The 23,933-nt window shown below is 36.3% G+C and overlaps 1 protein-coding gene across 3 annotated transcripts in view; it reads left to right on the plus strand.

Annotated features, from left to right (window-relative positions):
* Positions 1 to 23,933, plus strand: part of RBBP8 (RB binding protein 8, endonuclease) — a 40,363-nt gene that overhangs the window by 7,267 nt on the left and 9,163 nt on the right. For all 3 annotated transcript variants that reach the window (XM_063167436.1, XM_063167454.1, XM_063167446.1), the window contains 12 exons: positions 1,795 to 2,015; positions 7,135 to 7,177; positions 9,548 to 9,643; positions 11,685 to 11,797; positions 13,328 to 13,403; positions 16,464 to 16,630; positions 18,037 to 18,138; positions 18,814 to 18,911; positions 19,535 to 19,662; positions 20,600 to 21,485; positions 21,571 to 21,697; positions 23,550 to 23,650. In XM_063167436.1, coding sequence (XP_063023506.1) covers positions 1,904 to 2,015; positions 7,135 to 7,177; positions 9,548 to 9,643; positions 11,685 to 11,797; positions 13,328 to 13,403; positions 16,464 to 16,630; positions 18,037 to 18,138; positions 18,814 to 18,911; positions 19,535 to 19,662; positions 20,600 to 21,485; positions 21,571 to 21,697; positions 23,550 to 23,650 — 2,049 coding nt within the window. In that variant the 5' untranslated portion in view covers positions 1,795 to 1,903. The remainder of the gene's footprint in view (positions 1 to 1,794; positions 2,016 to 7,134; positions 7,178 to 9,547; positions 9,644 to 11,684; positions 11,798 to 13,327; positions 13,404 to 16,463; positions 16,631 to 18,036; positions 18,139 to 18,813; positions 18,912 to 19,534; positions 19,663 to 20,599; positions 21,486 to 21,570; positions 21,698 to 23,549; positions 23,651 to 23,933) is intronic.

Genomic DNA, 23,933 nt, shown 5'->3' on the forward strand with positions numbered 1-23,933 from the left:
GTCAGGTGACTTTTCCATGGGGATGAGTCATCTGACAGACTTAAATCTGAAACAGTAAGTGAAAGCAAGCGTGTGGTTTTCACTGCCCTAGTGCTTGATAGAGAAAAAGCTTGATCCTGAAACATCTGTTGAGGGTGCAAAGCCAGAGTTTAAAAGCCATTCCTAATTTTACTAGGCAACTGGTTCCACAAAGAAGCGTTGTAAGATGGCTTAATGTGGCTGCACACAAAGTGGAGCATTTCAGAGATGCAAAGATGCAAGCAAATCACTGTTCAACTTCTGTTGAAGACTTGTAGGCATTGCTAATTTCAAAGGGTAATTTTATTTTCTATTAAGGATTTCTCTGAAGATAACATTTGCTAACATGAAGCCCATATCCTGAAATAGGCACTGAATTTGCTATGGATGGAGGTTAAAGCAAATGTGGAGCTGCTGGCTTCATTAGTGTAACATTTAAATATCCTTATACTATAGAAAGCATATAGATCAAGTGTTTTTGTTGAGAATAATGTTTTGTTCCATTATTTTTATTCCATTGTAAAGACAGCCAGACTGAAAAAAAGTGACTTAAAACGGTGCACAGAGAGACGAGACAGAAGAGTGGAACCAAAGCCTCCAGGCCCTACACTTGGTTACTGACCACTGGACTGAACATTTTATTGTGGTGAATCTGGGGGACCAGCTAAACCAGCAGCTGCATTCAGATACTGTTGAGTTGTTTGAAGGCTTTCAAGATAGGAAATGCAGCTTCTTGACTAATCATAGGCCTTGTATCATCTCAACTATAGCTTATACCTCAAAAATTGGAGAGCAGATTGTTCCTTCCATTTGGCAGAATAGGCATTGGTGGTTTGCTTGCTCAAGTTGCTAATTTAGGAATAGTACAAGATATCTAGTTTTTTTTTTTCCTTACTGCTTTTTGTATTACAAGGTCACAGAGATATGTCCACCTGGTACTGACACTCCGTGTTCAGAAGTGTTTGTTTTAAACTGACTGCTTAAAAATGGGGAAAACTTAGAATGTCCAGTTTCACACAGGGAAACTGAAGGACAGAGATTACAGGAGTATTTCAGTGCCAGCAGAATTGAATCTTGCCTTGGCTCAGAGCCAGATCAGGACCATGCTTCCTCTACAGTTTGCCTGAGGGCATCATCTCTGTAAAAAATCCTTCAAAACAAGTGAAAATTATGGGTAAGATTATCCTAAATATTCTAGGCAGTCAAGCTTCTAAGACAGAGCTAGCTGACTTTGATTGTTCTTCTCAAATATTAATGTTTTGGAGATGTATAGATTTTTGTGCTTAGTCTCCAATTTTTTTTTCATCAGGGAATGGGAATAATTTTATTAAAAATTGTGAACACTTTAAGGGGATGTGAGTTTTTCTTTGTCATTTGAATCCAAGTTTATATAAAGGATGTATACAGACAAATCCATCTCTGATAAAACTTTTGACAAATGCTTTTGCTGACAGTCAGATTTTGGCACTATGACTTACTTTTGGAAAACAGGAATTCGGTATAATTCTAGATTGAGATTAAAAAAAATAAAGACTCTTAAGTGTTTTAACCTAATTTTAAGTTGGTAGCTTTTTAAGGAGAGGAAAATTCTGTTAGTTTGTAATTACCTGCAGCAAAATACTTAGCATCATCTAAGCTTTCAGGGTGACTGTCAGTGTGAAAGTGTTTAAATACATATCCTCAGCAAGGATAGACAGTAAATTTTGCATTTGATCCATGGCTACAAGTTATGCTCTGATAAATTCAAATGTAAGTGTTTTCATTCTGTTGTTACAGATGCACACCCCTCTTCAGAAACAGTTTCATAACTATGTAATTTAAAATATCAAGTTTGAGAGTGAGCCAGTTCTGCAAGTCAAAGAAGCTGGGAGCAGGAAAAATCAAGATGAATGCATCTGGAGGAAGCTGTGGAAGCCCTAGTTCTGCAGAACCTGCAGGAGATTTCTTCAAAGAACTGTGGTCCAAACTGAAGGAATGTCATGATAAAGAAGTACAAGGTAAATCATTGAAGGCTGGGTTTCAGGTTAAAGTTGGTGTTTGTCAGTTACCACAGGAAAACTTTGAACCAAAATATTCTGCATTGAACTAAATAGATTTTTAATGTGTTCAGTTGTGCAGAAAGTTGGACCTGATGATTACAAATGATCCTTAGAGATTGACCACCTAAGTCTGGTTTAACAGGATTAAACTATCAACACATATAAATTATTTACTAGGTCAGTGAATAAAAAGTAACACAATGTTACATGGAGTCTCTGCTTGCCCACAAAATATCTATGTGTTACTTCACCCTTAATGGAATGTGATTCAAATTTCCAAACCATGTTATTCCATGGATTATTTTCTTTTTCTTTTGGCTTTAGTTACTTCACATACATTAAAATTATTTGCATTGTTTATTTCCCCTATTGATTGTGCAAAATCACACTGCAGAATAATGTTACTGAAGGGAAAATTATTACTTCAGATTTTAGTGTTCTGCATTTTCTTAACAGAATTTGTAATGTTTTTATAATATGATTATTCTTACATTATGTGACTTTTAGTAACAATTTTACTACAGATTGGCTGTTACTGTCTGTTCATTCTTCAGTAATTCAGAAAAGATGAATTATTGCACTATGTGTATTGCTATTGTAATATTGTTTTACAAGGACTATTCACAAGGGATTTTTGCTAAAAACATTAAATAAGTTAACATTTTGTTCTGCTAATCTAAAATCACATGATCCATTCTTTTTGGATGGAATTGAAACAGTATTAGACTGTGTCTTCTAAGAAGTTTTACTTTATGTATGAAATAGTATTTATATTAGGCTGGAATAAAACTGGTTGAGTTTTTGTAATTTAAGAGCTGTAGTTATGCAAGTGAATCTTTACCTAGAGCATTTCAGTGGCCTTGGTTGTTTCTACTACCTTCAAAACAGTTTCAGGTCTTTCCATTTTGGCCCAGTTGGACCATCACTTCTTGGTTTCAAAAACTCTTGGAGATTGTTTTATAATTAATAAATGTTACATGCCTCCTACTGAAAGTCTTGATTCAATTATTTGCAGCACTAGGCTGTGACACTGTTGTTGATTATTAAAAAAACCAGACCAAACAAGCAACCCAAAAGCATATACCAATATGGCAACTGGAAAAAAACTATAGCAGACAGTAGCATTTCTTTACATTAACATATGGCCTACAGTTTTACAAAAAAAATCTTTTTTTAATAATTATTTTATAAATTGTTGATGGTTTTTTTTGGAGTGGGTGTGATGTCAACCACAGATAAACGCGGAAGTGCTGGCAGACTGGGATCTGGCAATCTATGGCATGTCTGAACAACAAAAACTTAACAAACAAAAAGCTCTGATGTAGAGACTTAGGTTAAGTGACCCTTTCTCTAGTTTCTTGGGGTGTGCAGCACGTGATTTGCAAGTTTGGGTTTTCTTTATGCAAGCAAGATACTCTTTAGAATGCATGCAGGGTGTGGCCAGGTAATTTTGCCACCAGGCAGTCTTTTTCATGCCTAGCCCTTTGTCAGTATGTCCCACACTGTGTTAGGTAAAATTAGGTCTTCCATGATAACATCAAAGACATGCCTGAAGGATAGTTAATTTTTTCAGAAGGTGGGGTCCTCTTATAGAAAATGGTACTGGAAGATATTTTAGAAACATCAAACACAGACTTGCCTAGACTTTGCTTGTTTCTGAAGTCTATAAATAAGAATTAAAATTGACTCATGAGTTTCCAATCTGAATGTCAGCAAAAATTATTTTAAAGGTGGTAGAAGGTGGATTAAGGGAAAGTTAGTAGTTGAAAAAGCTTCTTTCATGTACAATGTACTGAACACTGAAATGGTGGAATTCTTCTTATTTAAAATCCATGAAAAATAGAAATTATGACACGTGAACTTGACATGGTCAGACATGCTATGCAAGTTATATCTATAGAATGTAGACTGAGGAATACTTTAAACTCCTGCAGTTTGAAAGGGATTTTATTGAATTTTGATATTACTATATTGTAAAAGGTGTGTTTTTTCACCATTATGTGAAGAAATCCAGCTTCTTGTTCTTTTAAACTGATCACTTCCAAAAAGATTCAAATGTTGATCTTCTTCAGCCAAAAATGGCTATTATTTAAATTAAATTCATTATGAAACAATGGGTAGGACACCTACATCCCAGTTTCCAAAATGTTGGTTATCATCAGTGTCAGTTGACTTTTCATGGAGTTCAGAAGTGCTCAACAACTCAGAATAATGGTTATTAAAGCTCTTTGCTTTTATTTCCTACATGTGGGATACTTCTGTAGTGCCCAGAAGATTCAAAGGAATTAAATACTTTTTGTAAACTGATTTATTTCTACAGGTGGTAATTCTTACCTCTTGCTTGAAATAATTATATAAAAGCTTGCTGCATGTCAATCAAGATGGTTTCTGAGGATTAATTTAAATGTGAAACTCTAAAATATCTATCAGTGTGGAGATGTGAGCAGTGTTTTATGTAGAAGAATGGTCTGGGTTTTTTAGTTATTGCTTACCTCTGAAAAGCAGAAGATATCAATGGACAAAAAACTGTAATCATAGAAGGAGAGAAACTTATGAGGAAAGCAATCTCATTGATAGATTGCTGTAGGAAATGAAATGGCTGGAAGTTCCTCAAAGTAAATAATTTTAGAAAATAGAGCTGGAAGGGATTTTAGGAGGTCATGTAGTCCATCTCTGTACCCTTGAGGTAGGATTATGTCTGTGTCATTGCTGACAGTAGCTTGTCCAACTTGTTTCAAGAAATCCTCGGTGATAAAGATTCTGTGGTCTTCCCAGGCACTGTCAGCTTTAAGGAAGTGCATTTAATGCTTTTGAAAATTCATCAGAACAGAAATCACCATAGCCATTAATTGAAATATTACAGCTATATAGTCTAATCAAATAACAAGTTTCATAAAATAGTTTAATTAATCTGCCTAATGATAGTTTAAATAAGGTCTCTGTTGCTTTAATAGGTGTAGAGAGTCGTTTACTAATGCACTTACAAGCTTTAGCTAATGTAGATTTATATAGTCTACAACTTGTCTATTCCATAAAAATATTGTGCAAAAGATAAAATTGAATTGGGAAGAGACATAGTGTAATTCCACAGAGTTTTATGTGCTCCCTGTGTTAAATAAGGAAACCTGAAAAAGCAAAGCTCCTTAAATGAGCATGCTTGAAAACTCTCAATGCTCTGGAAAAGCAAAAGGGAGAGACTACAGCAGATGGAGTAATTCAAGGCTCTTGGATAAATTTAGCAGGCTGGTTTCCTGCCTTCTCATTGCAGTCATTTGAACTAGGAAAAAATGCAACCTTTAAGTTCCTAGTTTAGTTCCTCCTGAATTCAGGTGAGAGGGGAGATAGTGTTACCTGTAGCACAGTACTGGGCCTTTTGAGCCCTGCCTCTTGAATTGGTCGCTCGGGTTGCCAAAGTTACAATCCTAAATACTGAACAGACTACCTGTTCGTACAGGAGATGCATTGTTGTGCAGCTTCATTCCTTCCCATGGGTGTGGGGCAGCTTTAAAGCAAGCTTTATAGGGCTTCTAATTGCAGATGCCTAATTGACTTGATGAATAGCAACTGCTTAAAAAAATAAACCCTCTTTCTGTGCTGATCTGCATGATGGAACATAACTTCTTACAGGTGCTGAACACTTGGAGATAAAAGAAATCTTGCTATATTTCCTAAGAATTTTTAAAGTAGTGTGCCTGCATTTTTAACTCATTGTCTCACTGGCATCTTGTAGCAAGTATGGGTTCACTGAGTCTGTGGCTGGCTTGACATTTTAAGTGGCCTGAGGAGTGAACCTTCTCAAGCAATTAATTTTTCCCTTAGAGTCATTCCTAGTTGAGTGTGGTAGTGGAGAAAAAATAGTCTGTTAGCTGCCTTAACCTACATTTTCTATATTAAGATGAAGTATCAGCTCTGTATTTAGGCTAAAATTCAAAATTGTCTGAAGTTTTCTTACAGGTGTTCTGATTTTATAAGTTTATCCTGCTATCCTAAATGCGTAATGCTTTTCCATGAGAGCTTACAAAACACCTAGTGTTCAACCTGAAGTTGTTACCAACCTTTCATAGTTACAAGAAAATAACCATGCTAGATGATGTTATTTTCTGATGTGATATGGAAATTTCTCTTGGATTTCTGTTTAAGAAACTGTTCTGTCATTGGGATCTGATTATTTCTGTTTGTTTGGAATAGGAATGGCCAGCTTGTGTGTGTGTAATATCACATAAATTTCCATAACACTGTGTCCTGCTTGTTAAATTGTTTTGTGCACAAATATCTTCTTGTCTCTGTGCACATACAAATGCACCCAAGGCCTTGCAAGCAGATTGGCTGGACAGTGTTCTGTCCCCTGGGCTGTCAGCTGCCCACTCCTGCTGAGAACATCAGTTGTATTTGAAAACTTTTTTCCTTCTGCTCAGAATATAGAGTTAGGAGCATAGAACTCTTAGGGGGAGAAAGGCCACAGGTGAAATATCAATCATCAATTCGCTTTCAGATATTCCAAAAGGCCACAGGTGAAATATCAATCATCAATTCGCTTTCAGATATTCCAAGGAAGCTTTGACTGAGGGAGTTTGGTAGCACATCTCCAAAGAAGGACGTTGTCCTTCTGTGCTTTAAAGCCTTGAATCACATCTTTTTATTGTTTCCTTTTTGCATATACACTGTAAAGCATTTCTCAGTTCAGCGATTGGATGCTTCATTTCCAGTGTTGTATTATGAATTTATGTGCACACAGAACATATTTTATGCTACTTCTGTGGGCATAGTCAATGAAATATTGTCAGTGCTCGCTATTCATATGTGGTTATTTCACAAAGGTGTTTGTTTACTTGTGTAAGTTGAAATCTGTGTGTTTGCTTAAGTCCTTGTTACCTGGAGATCACAATGACTGTATTTGTTTCCAAGATCCTGTAGAACACCTTCAAAAAGTCCAGAAGGAACCTTTTTCTCTCCAGATTAGTGACATTTTTTGTCTCTCTTTGCAGATAACAGTGGCAAACAGGGAGTTAATTTATTGTCTCAATCATTTTTTAAAATCAAAATTCTATAACATGTAATTCTTCTTTCCACTTTTCAGGCTTACAGCTGAAAATATCTAAGTTGAAAAAGGAAAGATGCTTGTAAGTACTCATCTTAATGATATAATTTATTAAAGGAGAGTCAGAGTCCCATTAATGAGATGCAATTCTTGTAAGATCAATTAAGGTTTCATGGATTCTTCCTTTAGATGTGTAAAAACACTGCTTACTTTAATAATTCAGCTAAAGTTGTCTGAAGATGTACAGAGCTCTTTACAAGGTGTCTTATTTCTTAAGTATAATTTTTAAATTAAATAGTTGCTCATTTTTAATCTGAAATTATGAAATTATCCCTTACTTTTGATATTAGCTTGCTGTATCATAAGTTGCTTCCCTGTTCTGGAATCTTAAATTGATCAGTCATTTTTCTAGATGAGAAATATTATCAGTGATGTGACTGAACAAGTACCAAATAGGTTACTCATTGTTTGTTGGAATCTTTCTACAGCTGCCACATTGTGGTTACAGAACTGTTACATAGGAGGTCTTGTTCTCCTTGCTGCATCTGAATACCTGGGGTTTAGTATTTCAAACTTGGTAATCAGCTGACAATGAGCACCTTATTTTGTATCCCTCTCCAGCATTGGAGCTAATGACTTGTAAACCCTGGGTCAGAGACCAGCCATTATGCAGTGCCTTCCTAGCCACAGAGTCTGTCCTGCTTATCAGGTGCGCTGGAATTCTAAGGAGAGAAAACCCAACCAAAAGCCTAGTTCCTTCTGTTGTTTTACTGTCTTCATGGGGCATTTTACAGGGTTTAGGTGAAAGGCATGTAGTATTAGTGTACATTAATATCTTACTTATTTATTGAAAATGACTTAATGCCATAGGATGACATCTAATTGACAAGAAACAGTTTTTAAATTTGCTATTTTAAGCCTCCTGTGAGTGGCATAAACAAAAAAAATGAGGGAATTTTTTGTAGATTTACTTTTTTGTTGGAGGGAGTTTTTAATGTCCTAAACATCAGAAAATACAGCCTGCTTTTGTCAGACTTTGAATTTTGTCATGGCCTGGCTGTACTTGGTTAGTGAACTGAGGTAAGAGACATTTAACATTTTGTGTTTCCCAAGTAGAAGCACAAGCCTTAAGTAGTCCCTCATGCTGTTTACATGTAACTGTTTTATAGGTTGAATATGCAATTGGAATGGCCTGTGTGGGTCTGTGTGATAGTACCAAAAAATAAAGCATCTGTATTTAAATTTAAAGTTTAATAAAATGTGACCATACACTGTAGAAGCTTCCAGCTATCCCATCCACTTTATGACCTATGATTGCTAGTTTCTTGAACTATTGTAATGCCAGCAATATGAAAATGTGGTTGGCTAAACATATGTTAAAGGGATAGTGCCAATTTAATAGTTTGTTTGTGTAAAAGAACTGTATCAAGTTAGTAAATATGTTTTCATTTCCTGGTGTGTGTGTGTGTGTGTGTGTGCTTAACAGCCTTTCATGAGCCAATTTCATGTCTTCCACAAATAATCCATCTCAGGCACACTGAAAACAAACAACTGCTTTCATGGATATATACAAAGGATTCCATGATAGAAAGAAGGACTGGGAATTTCTCAGAAGTTAGTCACTGTCATGTTGCACAGATTCAGGCACTTAGTTTTATTGGACATTAATATCCCTGTAGAAAATAATCATGTCTTGTCACTCATACCATGTTTGCATCTTGAAGAGTTGTTGTGATCTAATAATAACATTGAAAGGGAGCTGAAATTGGGGAGTTAACATGACTATTTTTCCTTAGCTCTTTTAAGGGGAAAATATCCTTTGTCAATTAGTTAGTTTTGATTTTTAGAGAAGGAGTTTTCTACAAGATGAACTGCTTCTGAGCGTTTTGTAAAGAGACTTCTTTTGTCTTTATACATATTATGGGAATACATGCTCTACAGAGAATTTCTTCTTGAGGAAGTAAACCTCGAATGGAGCTAAAGACTTTTCAGAGATTTCCAAACTAATGTGGTTTGCCACACTGCAGAATTTACTCACTGATATGCCAAGAACAAAATGACCTGTTTGTGAAAGCTCCCATTAGATTCCCTACAGCTCCACAACACAGTAAGGTGTAAGAGAAGTGTTTGAGTTTATTCTCTGAAATTGTTGCTTGAACATTGTTAGCTTTTATGTCTCGACTGTCATTAATTCTAGTTTTTACCTGAACAAAAGTTATATAACAGAAGATCACCTGTATTATGAATTAGAAACTAGCTGCATCTTTCCTCTAATTTGCAAATTATTATTAATCAGAAACACTAACTTTTTGTACGTTCAACATAATGTTTGTGCTCATGATAATCACATTTCCCGAGGGTATGAAAGAAACATGCCAGAGAAAATTCTCTAGTGAAAAAGTAATTACTGCAATTTAAAGCTAGAACTAATTTTTCCTCCTTTTCTTTTCAGGGATGCAGAGAGGCTTGAAGAGTTCTATACCAAAAACCAACAGCTCAGAGAACAGCAAAAAGCACTTCATGACACTATCAAGGTTTTAGAGGACAGGTGAAGTACTGTCTTCTGGCTTTTGACTTGGCTGAATTTTACTCTTGCAGAGTAGCTCTGGATACTTTGCAAGTTGAGTTTGTTGTGTTTTAGTGTGGGATTATTGTTTTTTATTTTTTTTTAGTGAGCCAATTCTTTTCTAATGCAATGCAAATAGTGTGTTATAGAGAAAGGTGTAGAATTTACATTTTTCTGAAGAGCAATCAATAAATCTATAACATATATATTTATTTATCTCATCTATGTAATTAAACATAAAATCAGTAATGGATAAAAAGAAATAATTTCTGTTGTATTGTTATTTTCAAAGCGCTTAACTTCTTTAGTTCTGTTTCAATAAAAGTTAGAATAGAGCAGCTTGGAAGCAAACAGACACTTTCAGGTTTGTTCTTTTGTATCCATCTTTGTACAGTTAAATTTTATATTGATCAAGATGTAATACAAGTACAAAACCCAAAGGCTATATACTATGTTGTGAAACTAATGAAATAACTCACTAGGAAATGTTTCAATTGGAGGGGGTCTTTTTTACCAATTGCCTGGTTTACCTAAATTTGATCACAGGTTCCATCTGTTACCTTTTTTCAGACTTAGGTGTTCTCCTCACATTTTGATCCATTCTGCCTTTTCTTAATTTGTTTCTGTTTAATCTGGTGCAGCAAAGCAAAACTAATAGACATGAAATTACAGTGCATTTTTCCTTCTTTAAAAACTATACCTGTTTTGGAAAGTATATGCTAAATTTGCTGTTAATAGGCTCTCAGAAGCTTTCTAGGAGCAGGAGATGTTTACCAATGTTCCTGTGCTACCTCAAATTTTGAGCTGTGATACTCTACTTTTACTTTCAACTCCATTCTCATGAAAGGCATTAGGGATAAGCTTGTAGCCATGCAGGTAATAAACTTTCATACCATGTAAGTAGAGAGGCATTCATGGTCTGGATGGACCTTTCTAATCCCTTGGCAGATTAATTACTCACATTGTGAAAAACAAAAGAAGTATTTCAACTGACTTAATACAAGGAAATTGTAATTCTATGTTTGTTACACATTCAGATAAGCTAGTATAAAAAGGCATTTCAGTATTTTACTCTTGCCATAATTCCACAATATTAAAACACCAATAAATAAGTATGGCTTTTGCTTCCAATATTCAGCTGTGAAATTGGAAAGTTACACAGTTTGTTTAGTTGGGATTTAATACTTGATGTAGTAGCATCAGCAATGGAGAACTTTTGACTAACTGGTTTTTTATTTAGCAGGCAAAGGAGAGTCTGGTTTTCACTTTGGTAATACTGTTAGCTTTTTGCTGTGTACCAGAAATAAATACATTCCATTTATCAACTATAAAATGAGCACATATTTCATTGCATGAATGAATGTGTCAGGTGAGATGGAGTGATTCTAACCAGTCCTTTTCTGATCATGGATGTGTTTTAAACAGCTAATCTGAACTATTTGAGACAGTGGAGTCAATGCCTCTCATGAACTTTTGTGTCCACTTCAAATTGTTTGTGCTTAGATAAAGGGTTTCACATTTACTTGGCAGTTGTTAAGAGTGAAATTGCTTTTTGTCCCTTTTATTTTAGTATTTTGCTTAATGACAGTACATATCCTTCTTAAATGAGGTAGTAATTCTATTTAGTGAAGTGATTTGCTTATTTGTGTTTTCTTGAAGGAACTTTACATAAAATGGTGATTTACATCCAACAGTATTTTTAGTAGGATGCCTTACAAAGGATTTCAGTGGCAAGGTGTAGCATGCTCCACTTTGTTATATAAAGTAATGCAGGTTGCTTTGGAATTATCCAGTACCTACAATCATTTATGCAAATGTTAGAGCATATAGTATTAGATAGTTCAGAAATCTCAAAACATTGCTATGTGAACATATGAAACAACAGTACTTAGTGGTGCTCTGCGTAGCTCTCAGAAGTTCTCTGGTTTTCATTGTTCAAAAGGTCTGTTAAACATTGGTATCTGCCTCATGCATGGCAATATTTTTTTAACTGAGGGACCTTTTTCTGTTCATTTTATTGTAGATTGAGAGCGGGGTTATGTGATCGCTGTGCTGTAACTGAAGAACATATGAGAAAGAAGCAGCAAGAGTTTGAAAATATCCGGCAGCAGAATCTCAAACTTATAACTGAGCTTAGTGAGTTTTATCCCCAAGCCTGAAGACAAAACATGCTATTTTGTAAACTAGTTCTCCAGTAATTCCTGTAACTTGATATAATTTATATGTGGTGTGTTCAGTAAGTCCAAAAAGTTCAGTCAGGGGATACTTAACTGTACAGTCTGAAAATATGTGACATACCAGTGACTAGTCATTTGACCCACCTTCTGAGATTGAAGTGCTGATACTGGAAGTGAACTGACGTGGAAAATCTTACACTGTAAAGTAGCTACTTTAGATAAAATGTGCTTCTGTTTATTCCTACAGCCAGAATGATTGCCAGCTTTCCTAAGAAAACCCTGACTTCAAAAGGAACTGGCGATTGCAAAGTATCAAGTTCAGACAGAAGTGGATCCAGCTTGTGTCCTGTAGTTGATCTTGGACTTTAACTGCAGTAAACCCATAACTGTCACATAACCAACTGAGGCCACAAAAACTAGCTTTATACCTGGCATCTTGTAGCCAGCTCATTTTGATATCAAGAAATAGAACATGTGACACAAATTACACTGTTTGTTTTGGGTGATACACAAGCAGGACAGAAATATGTTCATAAAGAGAGTTTGGAAAGATTGATTGTATAAAGCATACAATAATAAAGGAGAGAATTTTTGAATGATAATGGTATATTTACCATTAATTATTTTATATCATTTAGTTGTCTTTATTTATCAAGAACAAGCAGACATTAAATGAGATTTAAAATACAGAAAATGCTAGACAAAAAATAACTTTTTGGTGCTTAAATAAATTATGGAAATACTATGCTACTACAGGACACATCAGTGTTTTAAGGACTTCTAATATTGAGCACTTACATAAAATTATTCTGAGTTGTGAGTTTAATGATGAACAGCAAACAGGGTACAGCCAATCTCTAAATATAGCTCTGAACCTTAAAAATCAAGGTGGCACCTATTAGGTACAAATCTTGAGCTGTGACACAACAGTAGGCTCCCATGGGTTTGACTTGAGATCTGTAGAACAATGAAAAAGATAATTTGAGGAATCTAGAGGCAAAATAGACGACAGCAAAATAAAAACAAAACAAAAAAAAATTAAAGTGGACAGAAGAGTTGGAGCTATCACTACATTAGTTTGAGACAGCATGGCAGAAAGGCTTAATGGTTGCACTAGTGGCTAAAAGCAAATTCTAATTGCTTTGTATTTCATAGGTTATCCTTAGTCTAAGGTAGCAGTTTTGTCCATGGAGGCAAGTGAGCAATTCACTCATCTTTACAACACAGTCTCACTTGTGTGTATGTGGACAAAAGTAGTTAATGATTGTGTAGAACTAATGTTGTGATACAGTAATTGTGTCACCTCTGCCTTTTCTAACATGTCATTTTATTACTTTTTCAATGACTGGCCTGAAACTTAATTTTTGTAAACCACAGAGAAGGTGTATGGTATTACATTTTACAATTGGTTCTGTTTCCTTCAAGGACAAGATTGTTCTGTTAACATGTGTATATTGAATTTTTAAATACTTTTCTCTATAAATTTCAGTGAATGAAAAAAACAACTTACAAGATGAGAATAAAAAGTTAACTGAACAGTTCCAGCAATTACAGAAGGAGCTAGAGTAAGTTTTGGGTTGTTTGGGATATTCCCCCGTTCCTCAGTAGAAATGTCTGGGAATATAAATATCAGCTTTTAAGTCTTAAAATCTTGTTTCCTCTTTCTGATAGATAGACTGTGATAAGGTAGCCTACTTATAACAACATAAGCCCAGCTGCCTTCTGTTGTGCAGATTTTTATTTTCTTTTATCTGTGTGCATCTTGCTTTAAACTGAGAGTAAAACTGGGAGAAGTGAATTTATCATAGAAATTTTTCTTGACTTCTGATCACAGTGTATAGCAAAGCCTTACGTCTTATGCTTTTATTCCTTGGTTGCCTCTTTACCTTTTCTTTCCTCCTAGACTAAGACTTCAGAAAAGTAGTTACTTAAATAGTCAAAAAGTCCCAGGGTCTTGCAATACATTTTTAAAATAAACTTACTATAATTTTGCAATTTTAAAAGAAAAATACTATAGTAAATTTTGAAAAAAAGACCTAGAAATAATGAGCTACAAATTGACTGAAATTTTAATCTGCTGTAGTAAGAATGTGCCATCTAATGTTGCTGTTAATATGTGAATGTGGTGTACTGTGCAAGGCAGAGGTAGTGTTCCTTTCTTGTTGTGGTCTGACATCATCTGAAACTTATCTCACTTTTCCCTATCTGTGACTAAGCTGTGTACATGCCTGGGAGAAATGGGACAGGATGTGTGGACTTAATACAGAAGGGTTTTTATGCATGTGGCTTATTTCTTGTCTCTGTCAGAATTCAACTTCAGTAGAGAGTGAAACAACTAGAGTTCAGTTCAGAATGACTGCAGCCCTATTCCTTTGTATTTCCTGGTTTGTCTCCTGTCTTTGCACCTTCACTGTCCTTTCTTTTTTTATGTATGCATTTAATTTTCTTGGGGTAACATACTTCATGACCCCAGCTTCCACTAAAAATCTCTGGCCAATGCAGGAAAGCTGACAATGACCAATGTCACAATATGTTATTTGCTTTGCATGTTAGGTGATCATTTAAATAAGTGCAGAGTTGAGTGGATGAACAGTAATTTACAAGGATGGAACTGCAGTTTTAATACTACTGCATTTGGTTGGTTTGGTTGAGCTATAGTCACGGTACTTTATTTAGAATTAGCAACTTAGATTGATATAATATCACATTGTAGGTGCAAAGTAGCAGATTGTTTCTACTGCATCATATGAAATCAGATTTTTGCAGTCTTCTGTATTTTGTAACCAAGTTATAATATTAGGAATAAAAACCTGAGAATTCTCCATATAAGTGAAGTCAGTGGAAGTGTAGAAGAACTATGTTATCTGATCCTTTATGACATTGAGATTTCGTTATGCATGGATGGGAGCAGCAAGGAAATTTCTGCAAAAACCTCTCCTGGGGTCTCAGATAAATCTATGATTCAGCAGTTATTTATTACATAGTTATGATGTACAGTATGTATGGCAGCTGCTTCATTTGATGGTTTTTTTCTGTGATGGGATGTAGAAACTACCTCTTGGTTTATATAGAAGTAAGGTGCAGAGAAATATATTTTTAGTAGGTTCATTTGTCAAACAAGGCCAGTAAATTTAAAGAGAACTCAAACAGCTAACTTAAATTTGCAAAGTAAATTGATTAGTATATTTCTCTGTTGTTTATTTTGATTTTTGTCTTAAGAAATTGCTAGTAGATAATACAGTTTTCCAGTGCTTTCTTTGTAAATGTTCTAGAAAAGAGAAATTACAAAATCACACAAGGGATTCATCAAGACTTGAGAACATTGGTGCATCACTATTTGTCATTAAGGGTTCAAAGTTAGTAGTGGTAAAAAGCCTAACTGCAAAAATGCTTTTTGTCTCAAGCCAGACAGCTTTTTTAAGTTTTCCATTACCTTATTTTATATAAGATGTTGTGGTTCAGCTTCAATGCAAGCAAAAATTTATCTGTATTTCCTCTTCTTCCCTTAAATCAAAGCCTTATATCCTTCTCTTTATAGTTAGGAAGTTATCTTTTGGCCTGTGTTTTCTCTTGAGAATCTTAAGGGAAAATGCAACTGCAGGAAGATGACCAAGCAGGCTGAGTTAGATTTCTGTGTGCTTTTCTTTTACTGTCTCTTCCACATCTCACTGCTACCACCATAGGGCAGTTAGCCCTCTGTGAAGTACTAAACAAACTATTTTAAATTCAAAGATCCAAAATCAGTCCTTTTTTGTTGCTATTTCCTTGCTATGTATAGATAGAATTTTTGGAAAGAAAAGACGTTGTTTGTTACACCAGTTTTTATATACTGACTCTCCAGCTGGCTGCTAGAGCTGACAGTGTGAGAGAAGGTAAACTTCATAACTTATCTTGTATTTTACATTACTTGTTTTCCATGCTTTTTACATTATTTCCTGAAGACCTTTTTGAGTTGAGTTAGAGGTAACATCAGTGCTTTGGAGAGGGATTGCTTTGAATACAGTGCTATTCAGTACTATTTGAAATTGTCCAAAAGCTTTTATTTTGTATTTAAGGCAGTATTTCTGCTCACTGACTATATTCTGAATTGGAAAGGACCCGACAAGGATCATCAAGTCCAGCTGTTAAGCAAATGGCCCATGCAGGGATTGAACCCAGGATCTTGGTGTTATCCAGCACCATGCTCTAACCAGCTCAGCCAATCTCAGGGTCATAAACTGTGAAGATGTACAGGGATTTCCATACAGGGGAAGAGACACTGATCCATCCATTTCAGCATCCTTTTGCTAAAGAAGCACCTGCTTCAGAGGACGAGCTGTAACCTCTACAGTACCTACCTTCTTCTGGGCAAAGGGGCTTCCATAGTGCAGTTGTATGTTGACTTCAAAGGTGAAAAGCTAGGGTTGTATTCTGTTCTTGGGCTTGATGGAGCAATTGTCAGTCTTTTGTTGGATGTATCTAAAAACTGGTTGAATATAACTTTTTTTACAGTGTAATGTTATTGAGGTGGCTGTATTTCCAGAATTGTTGAGTTCTCGTACTGTGTGATTGTCCTGCTTGCTGAAGTGAAAACTCTTCATCTTGCTGACTTGGACTTTTATTTGACCACTTGATTTGGTCTCCAGGGTGCAAAAGCAGCAAGCAGTGGAGGCAGAAGAAGTTATTCCAGATTCTCCAGTTCTAACATCTTCATTTTCTGTGGTTAATCGTATGAGAAGGAAAAAAGAGAATAGGCATGTCCGATATGCAGAACATGCACCCCCAGATTTGGAGCTTAGGGAAAGCAACAGTGGTAAGAGGATTTTTTTTTTTTTAATTAATTAAGGGCTAAAGAAAAGGATGGTGTATAAACTTGATTGCAAAGGGCAAAAACTAAAAATAACAAACCGCTGTGCTTTTTCTTGCTCTACCTTTTCTCTTTTTATATGATAATGCATGAGTCCAGGCAAAAAAGTCTATAGCAGTAACTGTTATATCAGTGATATGCTCAGAACTTATCTCAACCTTCTACTTTTATTCACCCATGTGCATATGCAAATGTAACAGTTTTCCAGCCTATGTTTCTTCTCTACGTGCAAATTGGCTGATAAAGTATCTGTTCGGGTTTGACTTGTGCACGCAGCAATGTCACCACCTAGTGGAGAGTGAAATAGATATTTTGCCACATTCTAAAAGTATTCTGCAACTGAAGTAATGTAACTGGAACTGGTAGATATCTACATCATCTCTCTGTATTCCACACTGTTTGCATTTGTTTTGTGACTTAAATTCAAAAGTACTGTGTGCCTTTAATTTCCAGACTTTGTTCTGTCAAGAAATAGAAACGTGTCATAGAAATATTAATTTTTTCTACAAAAAGTATTTTTGTGAAATAAAGCACTTTGTGCTTGTATTTTATTGATACACAGGAAATATTATAATCCAGGTCAATTTATCTTGTGGCATAAAAAAAGATATTTTAAGTATGAATACATCCAAGTATTAGTCTTTACTAAAAGTCTCTTCCCAAGAATAAAAATAGGATAACTGTGGGATGAAAAGGGTGGGCTGGTTATTCATGCCCTTTATTTTGCATTTGAAATTTTTAGTGCTGTGAGTAGTTTCTCCTTTCTAGGCATACCTATCTCTCTCCATATTCTGTATAAAAAATAGAGCTACTAAATGAATCCAAGGTTTAATATGGAAGAAGTGGTGTCACACTTAACTATCACAGTTAATGGCTTTGAAAAGCTATTGGTCATCAAGGTAGAAAGGACTGCATGGCATATGTTTGTCATGATTCAGATCTCAGGTTTTTCACCTTTTTATTACCTTAGCTGATGCAGAACTTTGTTGCCTTGGATGTTTCATCGTTCAGTAATTGTATTGCCCTATTAACAGGCCAAATACAGCTTGAATAACTATTTTTATGTGGTCAGACTAGATGGTGGTGTCATTTTGTGTCAGTAGTGTTTTAGGCCTGACTGGCTGAAATCATATTTGTGAGAAAAAGTATTAATATATAATATTTATCATTTTTTTTTTTTTATTCTGACACATCACTGTCACAAATTATCAGATGTGCTTACATTGCTGGATCTACTGAAATATTAAGTCTCGCATTTAAGTGCCTTTAAGATCTAGGTCATTGTTTGTATCTGTACAAAATTATCACAAAAGGATAATTTCACCATGTGAAAATGTTTCCACATTTCCTAGAGTTTGGAAAAATTCCATTCTTTTCCACACAAGTGAGCACTCACCATGGAGGAGAGATACTAGTGACAGACACCTGCGATCAACAACTGTCCCCTGTGCCAAGTAAGTGTATTAATAGATTTAGTTCTAATTCCATTCAAAATAAGGCAAAAATATTGTAAAACTGAGGTTTCATCTCTTTAACCTTTTTTAACACAGAAACCTAATAAAGTGCAAACCTTTTAAAATAATGACTGAGAATCAGCATGGAATTATTCATGCATGTCAGGGTTGTGGTGGTTGCTCTTCTTGTGCTTTCCAATATTATTGTCTTGCCGCAGTTTAATGAACAGAGTAATGTTAAACCCCTCAAAGAGGGGAAACTCTTGTTTTCCTAGTAAAAAGAAATTAAAAATAATGGAAATATGCAAGACAAGCATTGTATTATAAATACACATTATCTCTGTTCTACATGCTTTTATCAGACTATTTGTGTCCTGTACCAGCAGTGTGAAAAGCAACTTATACAATGATTTTTAATTCTGGGGAGCAGTATTATTCAAATTTGACACATATTTCTCTGTATCAAACTGATACAGCAGTTTGCTCTCATCAGAAATTCTTTTGCCTCTTACAGCTTCCAGATACATCTTTTATCTGACAGAGATCTAACTATTTCCATAAATGCCAGTTTTAATTTGTGATCCTTTTTCTTCTGTGTTTGTACCATCTCTGTGAGTCAAGCAAGATACTATAGTGCATATGTAGCTTATTGTGATCTTCTTTCTACTCACAAAGATAAACCAAGGGTGGGAGGATACCCTGTTCCAAAGCCATCTTTTAACTTGGCTGCAGTTGTTGCAGAAACAATTGGACTTAGTGTTGAAGAGGAATCTGTAAGTATTACCAAATTTCTTACATAACCAACTTTTTGGGCCAGTTGTTTACAAAACCAGTGTTTTTCTCTTTTGCATTAAAATTCTGCAAAAGTATTCTGAGTTCCAGTAAGCTCACTTTGGTTTGCTTTTGCTTAGTCTTTGCTGACTTGAGCATGAAGAGATATTACTGTGCTGACCTGTCTGGGGGGGTTGAGGAAGGTAGAGACATGGTTCTTCCTTTCAAGTTTTGTTAGTACAGTGATCTAAATCCTTGGGTCTGATAAATTCCCTTTGTGCAGTAATCAAATCTAAGACATTGAAAAATGTTTCTTGGCCATGAGACTGGTTGGTGACTCAGGTGAGATTATTTGATCGTTTTGGTTGGTAACTACCTTGAAAATTATAGTATGAAGAATATTTTTGTGTCCATGCATGTGAATGAATTTTTTCAGTTTCCATAAGATTTCTTTAAAGCTTCTGGTCCAAATTTAATCTCTTAGCTTTCATGATTTTTCAGAGTTTTGAATGTTTTGATTTTAATTGGTTTTCAGAGTATTTATGTGCCAACTGAGCATATTTCTAATTTTAATTCCAATATCTTCTCACACTTCTTTTCTTTGTTTTCCTTCACCACTTGCAAGGAGTCCCAGAGTGTACTGAATCTTCCCCTCACTAATACAGTTATGAGCCAGGCCTCAGAGAGCATGCAGTCTGAAGACTCAAGAAAACTGCCAGCTTCTGAATCAAGAAATGATGACAACAATTTAGGGTGTGTTTCCACTCAATTATAATAGTTATAATTGTTTTAAGTAGGCTTCTAGAAGTTGGGTCTTTGTAGAATTTCAAATCATGCAGCATTTTGCTTTAAAGGTATAGAAATGGAAACAAATATTTTGTATCAGAGGGGTTTCTTTCAAGTAAGTAACATGAGAAGCAGTGAAACTGATAGAATGCAAAACTGTAGGCTTTTACTTAATTCACAAACTTCTTGTTTGGGCTTCTTGTATACATAGTCCCTTCTTTCCTAACTTCTCATTATTGCAAGGTATCTTCTAAGGCCCATAACCCTGTGGACAGTGGGCCTAGAGCTGGAATGCAAGAAGGATCCTATTGCTCTGATTAGGTGTCAAGCCAATTGACTGCTGCCCTTCCCACTCTCCTCAGGATATTGTAGTCTAAACTGATTTTTTTTGGCCCTATTTGTTGTCTTGAACTATGTTTTGTTGATGACAGGCAAAAAACAGTACCTGAAAGGAGCTTGCAGTTTTTTCCTTCACTTGCAGAAGCTTTGAGAATCTGCTGTGGTTTTAAGATGTATGCAAGAACCTAAATAGACTTCTGTTGCAACCACTCTCACTTTCTTCCTTTTCATTGCACTGAGAAATAGGGAGTCCTTGGATAGAAGAGATACTTAGGCAGACTTAACTCTGTCCTTGGTTCTCAGTTGAATGTGGAACAGAATTTCACACCATACACCAAAGTGAAGGATGAGATCTGTATTTTGTTTGCCTTCTATAGCTCTAAGTGCAACAGTACCTATCCCTAGCATAGGTTAATTGTTGTTTTTCCTTCCATATTCAGTTAATACTAGCAGCTCACACAGCTTTAAAGCAGATCAGCACTAGGAAACGTTATATTTTTTTAATATCACTTTCTCTCCTTCCATCTGTACACCAGAAAAATCTCTCATGTTTCATTGTATTCAGTATTTCAGATCCATCTCATAACACTCCACCACGTGATGACTGGGATTCTCGGGTAGCTTCCCCTGTTTTTGGAGCTTCTAGCACCATGAAGAACAACTCAAGTACAGTTCATGCTCCTTGTATTTTAGATTCAGGATTGAAGCCTCATCTCAAAACCAACCTCTTCATCAATCCATCCAGTTCCAGATCTCATAAAAGTAGATCAAAATCTGAAGATGTTGCTTTTGTTGCACCTCTGAATCTTGGGACAGAAATCAACTCTGTTATCAGCCAGGCCTCTGTCCATAGGCAAATGGTTGTGAGAAAGAATTCTTGTGAGGCTGTAACCTGTGTTGGAAACACCTGCACAGCTAAAAATGAGGTGATCAAGAGCGATGTCCTGCTTGTATACCAGAAGCAGCTAGAAGGCAGGTGTGCTAAGAGAAAGAAAGCTGAAGATGATAATGGAGTTAGCTGTGAGAAAACATCATTCAGCAAGGAGAGCTCTGTGCCCTTTAGGTCTGATGTTCAGAAGGTTAATGGGGAACATACAGGGGATAAGCCCTTGGATCTGTCTGATCGCTTCTCTGGAGTTCGTGGGCAAGAGAAAAAACAAGGAAGTGAGGAGACATATAGAAACAGACTGAAGCAAGTGACTCTGCATGACATTTTTTCACACATAGGGAAGACCATTCCTGAAGGTTCATCATCCGTTCCAAATGCCAACAATGAGAGCTGTTTGTTTGGCAGAGATGTACAAGAGGAATCCTGTGTACAAGAGGCAGTGCTGGGAAGAGCATTCCCTGACAGGAAAAACCAGATCCCAACGAAAGAAGAAGTTCCCCCCTTCAAATTTGCACCACTGCCGAGTTCTGCAGAGACAGAGGAACTTTTTGATGATGTAAAGGTATGCTTTTCTGACTCTTTTTTCTTCTCCTTTGAAGTATTTTATTTGAGTTTTGGGTAATAGTAAAGTTGCAATATGTTGTTAGGTTGCCAGTGGCCATGTACCCAGTAGAAAGAAAACAAGGACAGGACATGGAGAGTCTGAACCAGCATCTGTACTTCAGCCAAACCCTTGTAGACTATCAAAAAGTAAAGCACAGCAAAATGAGCAAGGTAACTTGATGAAAATATTCCTTTTACTGCCTGCCTACCCCTTCAGCCTGTGCTCAGATTGAATAGAATTTTTCCTGTCTTCCTTTCTTCCACTTTAATCCTTTGCTCTGCTTCTAACTCAGTCACATTCTATTTGGGATTTCTCAAGATCACCCCCAACATGTACAAGTCTCTGTCTTCCTGGCATACTTTTGCCACTGTATAATAAATATATCATTGGTGTTCAGGTGTACATTCAACAGGCTAGGAATCTTCTTCTTTGCTGTTATAATAATTGTTATTTATTGCAGTGTAATAATAAAATCTCATGAAGTTTGAGTTTAAACTGTCTATATCAAATACTTGAAAACTACTCAAGTGTAAGCATAAGTCATTTTTTTTATTCCTAATGGTCTGGTAAGGAAATTTGTATCTTCATTGATAATCAACACAGGCTGTCATATATTCTTTCCAGAGCATGTATCTTTCCTCTTAAGTTCTCCCAGGTGGAAAACTTCTTGAACTAGCATTGTAGAATCAAAGCTTCTGTACTCCTCAGCCAAGCTGTTACACTGCATACTTTATTTAGAAATACTGCATTATGAATTTAAAAGATACTTGCCAATAGTTGGTGTGGCCATGTGGCTTGAAATCTAAATATTCCCCTCCAAGCTAAATCAAGAGGCATCTTTGGAGCAATGACCAGACACTTGTACTCTTTGCTTAGACCTGACACTTGAATTGTCATTGATGTAACTTCAGTAGTGACCCAGCTAGGGAAGGCACCTCCTGGACCTGTTGTTTGTAAGCAGAGAAGGACTGGTAGGTGAAGTGATGGTTGGGGGCCATCTTGAGCATGACAGTCACAAAATGATAGTTTTCCATTCTCAGAGAAGTTAGTGGGAGATTGCAGAACTGCTGCCTTGAACTTTTGGAGGGCAAATTTTGGCCTCTTTAGGAGATCACTTGGTAGTCCTCTCTTGGGAGGTGGTCCTGAAGGGCAGAGGAGTCCAAGAAGTGTGGGAATTCTTGAAGAAGGAAATCTTAAAGGTGTAGGAGCAGGCTGTCCGTGTGCTGCAAGGTGAGCTGATGGGAAAGAAGGCCAGCCTGTGAACAGAGAGCATTGGCTAGAACTCAGATATAAAGAGTTTATGACTTTTGGAAGAGGGAGCAGGCAGCTTCAGGAGAACTACAAGGATGTTGTGAAGTTACACATCAAATAAGAATATAAAGTATAAAATATAAAGTATGAAAATAAGAAAGGCCAAAGTCTAGTTAGAGCTTAACCTGGCTACTGCCATAAAAAGTATTTCTGAAAATCCATCAACAACAAAAGTAGGGCTAAGGAGAATGAGCTTTATTGGATTTGGGGGAAACAAAGGATGAGGAAAAGAATGAGATACTTAGTGCATTTTTGCCTAAATCCTTAGTAGTAATTCTCAGGGTGCCCAGCCCCTGAGCTGGAAGAATGGAATAGGGAGCAGATTGAAGCCCCCATAGTCCAAGGGGAAATTGTCAGTGACCTCCTGCACCACTTACACACAAGTCTGTGGGGCCAGATGGTATCCGCATGAGGGTACTGAGGCAGTGGGCAGAAGTGCTCAGTGAGCCACTTTCCATAATTTATCAGCAGTCCTGGATAACCAGGGAGGTCCTACTTGACTGGAGGTGAGCAAATGTGACACCCATGCGCAAGAAGGGCTGGAGTGAGGATCCAGGGAGCTACAAGCCTGTCAGCCTGACCCAGGCTGACCCCAGATCACCTTGAGTGCCATCATTAAGCACATACACAGGACAGCCAGCAGATCAGATGCTTCTGGCAGAGTTGCATTCTAATTATTTGTCCTTTTTTTCTCGTATTCTGTGCATACAGACCTGAAAGATAAACCTTCTTTAGAAAACTTCCAGTGGAGCATAGACCCAGGAGCTGATCTTTCACAGTACAAAATGGACATTACTGTGATTGATACAAAGGTGAACTTTTATAATAAGTCTGCATGTTCTATGATATTGAAAAAGCCTGCAAAGCAGTATTGTGAACATTGTTCTGGGCAGACCAAACCCACTTTGTAACAAAATTCAGAATTTGGCTCATTTGATATTGTTCATGCTACAGATATCCTAAAACATGTCCACTGTTTAGTTGTACTTCATAAACTCAGCAGGAATAACCTCAGTATGAAAGTGGACAAATGGTTGTGAGAAAGAATTCTAATGAAGCTGTAACCTGCAGGGAAAAAAAAATCAGTGTCCAAAA

Source organism: Melospiza melodia, chromosome 1 (genome assembly GCF_035770615.1).
Source record: "Melospiza melodia melodia isolate bMelMel2 chromosome 1, bMelMel2.pri, whole genome shotgun sequence".
Lineage (NCBI taxonomy): Eukaryota > Metazoa > Chordata > Aves > Passeriformes > Passerellidae > Melospiza > Melospiza melodia.